General features: G+C 31.0%; 1 protein-coding gene across 1 annotated transcript in view; it reads right to left on the bottom strand.

Annotated features, from left to right (window-relative positions):
- LOTGIDRAFT_175491 (hypothetical protein) overlaps positions 1-307 on the bottom strand; it is a gene marked incomplete at both ends in the record, with an annotated part of 1,261 nt that extends 954 nt beyond the window's left edge. Inside the window, one exon of the mRNA XM_009056951.1 lies at positions 247-307. Coding sequence (XP_009055199.1) covers positions 247-307 — 61 coding nt within the window. The remainder of the gene's footprint in view (positions 1-246) is intronic.
- Between the last annotated feature and the right edge of the window lie 905 nt (positions 308-1,212).

Below are 1,212 nucleotides of genomic sequence, written 5' to 3'. Positions count from 1 at the left end.
CGACAATTATATCATCAAGTATTTGTCTCAAGAACTACATGTTAATTTACTATTTACAGACAAAGATGATTTAAAATGTGTTTAAGCTAGTTATNCATGCTGCTGAAAAGAAAGTTGTCTTGAGTAAATTTCTTCTGACTCGGACTCTTCCCACAATAAAAAAAGCTAACATAAATTTCGCTCAGGTATACAAACTTTGACTTTAGATTCATAAAGCAACTTTTAGATAAAAAATAAAATATTTACCTGCGTCTGTAAGAATAAGTATAACTGAAATCAACAGAGCGGAACATAATAGGTTATTCATGGTTTTAACGTTAGCAAGACCTGTTTATATTATATTTATAAAGACTTGTTGATACACTGTCGAATGCTAGATTTGGTCACGTATTTATAGTAAATGCAAAATCTCCCACTGAACAGATGTTTCTTTGACGACTGTAAATTAATATCTTATACCAACAGATCAATGATAGATATGATACAGAATTTTTATTTAACAGAATTTTGCACACCAACCAAATCCAAAATATCATTGAAATTTTACAAAAATATCATTGAATTTTCACCCCAAAATCCATTGACATTTCACAAAATACTACTGAAATTTTGGTACATTTTGTTTAAATCTTTCACCGAAATTCACTGAAATCTCAATTCATATCAAAATTTCATTGAAAATGTGAAATATGACGCAATATGACTTGGTGCATTTGTCCTATAATGCTAGAGACAGCCAGCTTTGACTTGGTGGTTTTGTCCTATAAAGCTGGAGACAGCAAGCTTGCACTTGATTTTGTCCCATAATGCTGGAGACAGATGGAATGATCCCTCTGTGGCTAAAGAAGCAATATAAGTAAAATTAGATTAGAATTTCTCATCCTTTATGTTTTCTATTTTTTAGTCTACGTTTTGATCTCAGAAATTTTCTACTAAAGGCCTGGCCCGAAGATACTTCTTTAAACCAATCAAAGCGAGTCATGTAAATCGTTGAATTGTGGAATATCGAAACAACCTAGAGTACAGGTTGTAACTAAGAATAATGGAAACAAATACAGCTAAACTTTATAACTAAGAATAATGGAAACAAATACAGCTAAACTTTGTAACTAAGAATAATGGAAACAAATACAGCTAAACTTTGTAACTAAGAATGATGGAAACAAATACAGCTAAACTTTGTAACTAAGAATGATGGACACAAAAACAGCT

The sequence above is a fragment of the Lottia gigantea genome, assembly GCF_000327385.1.
Source record: "Lottia gigantea unplaced genomic scaffold LOTGIsca_291, whole genome shotgun sequence".
Taxonomy (NCBI): Eukaryota; Metazoa; Mollusca; class Gastropoda; family Lottiidae; genus Lottia; species Lottia gigantea.
The sequence above is the reverse complement of the archived record's forward strand: the minus strand, read 5'-3'. Positions and strand labels throughout refer to the sequence as shown.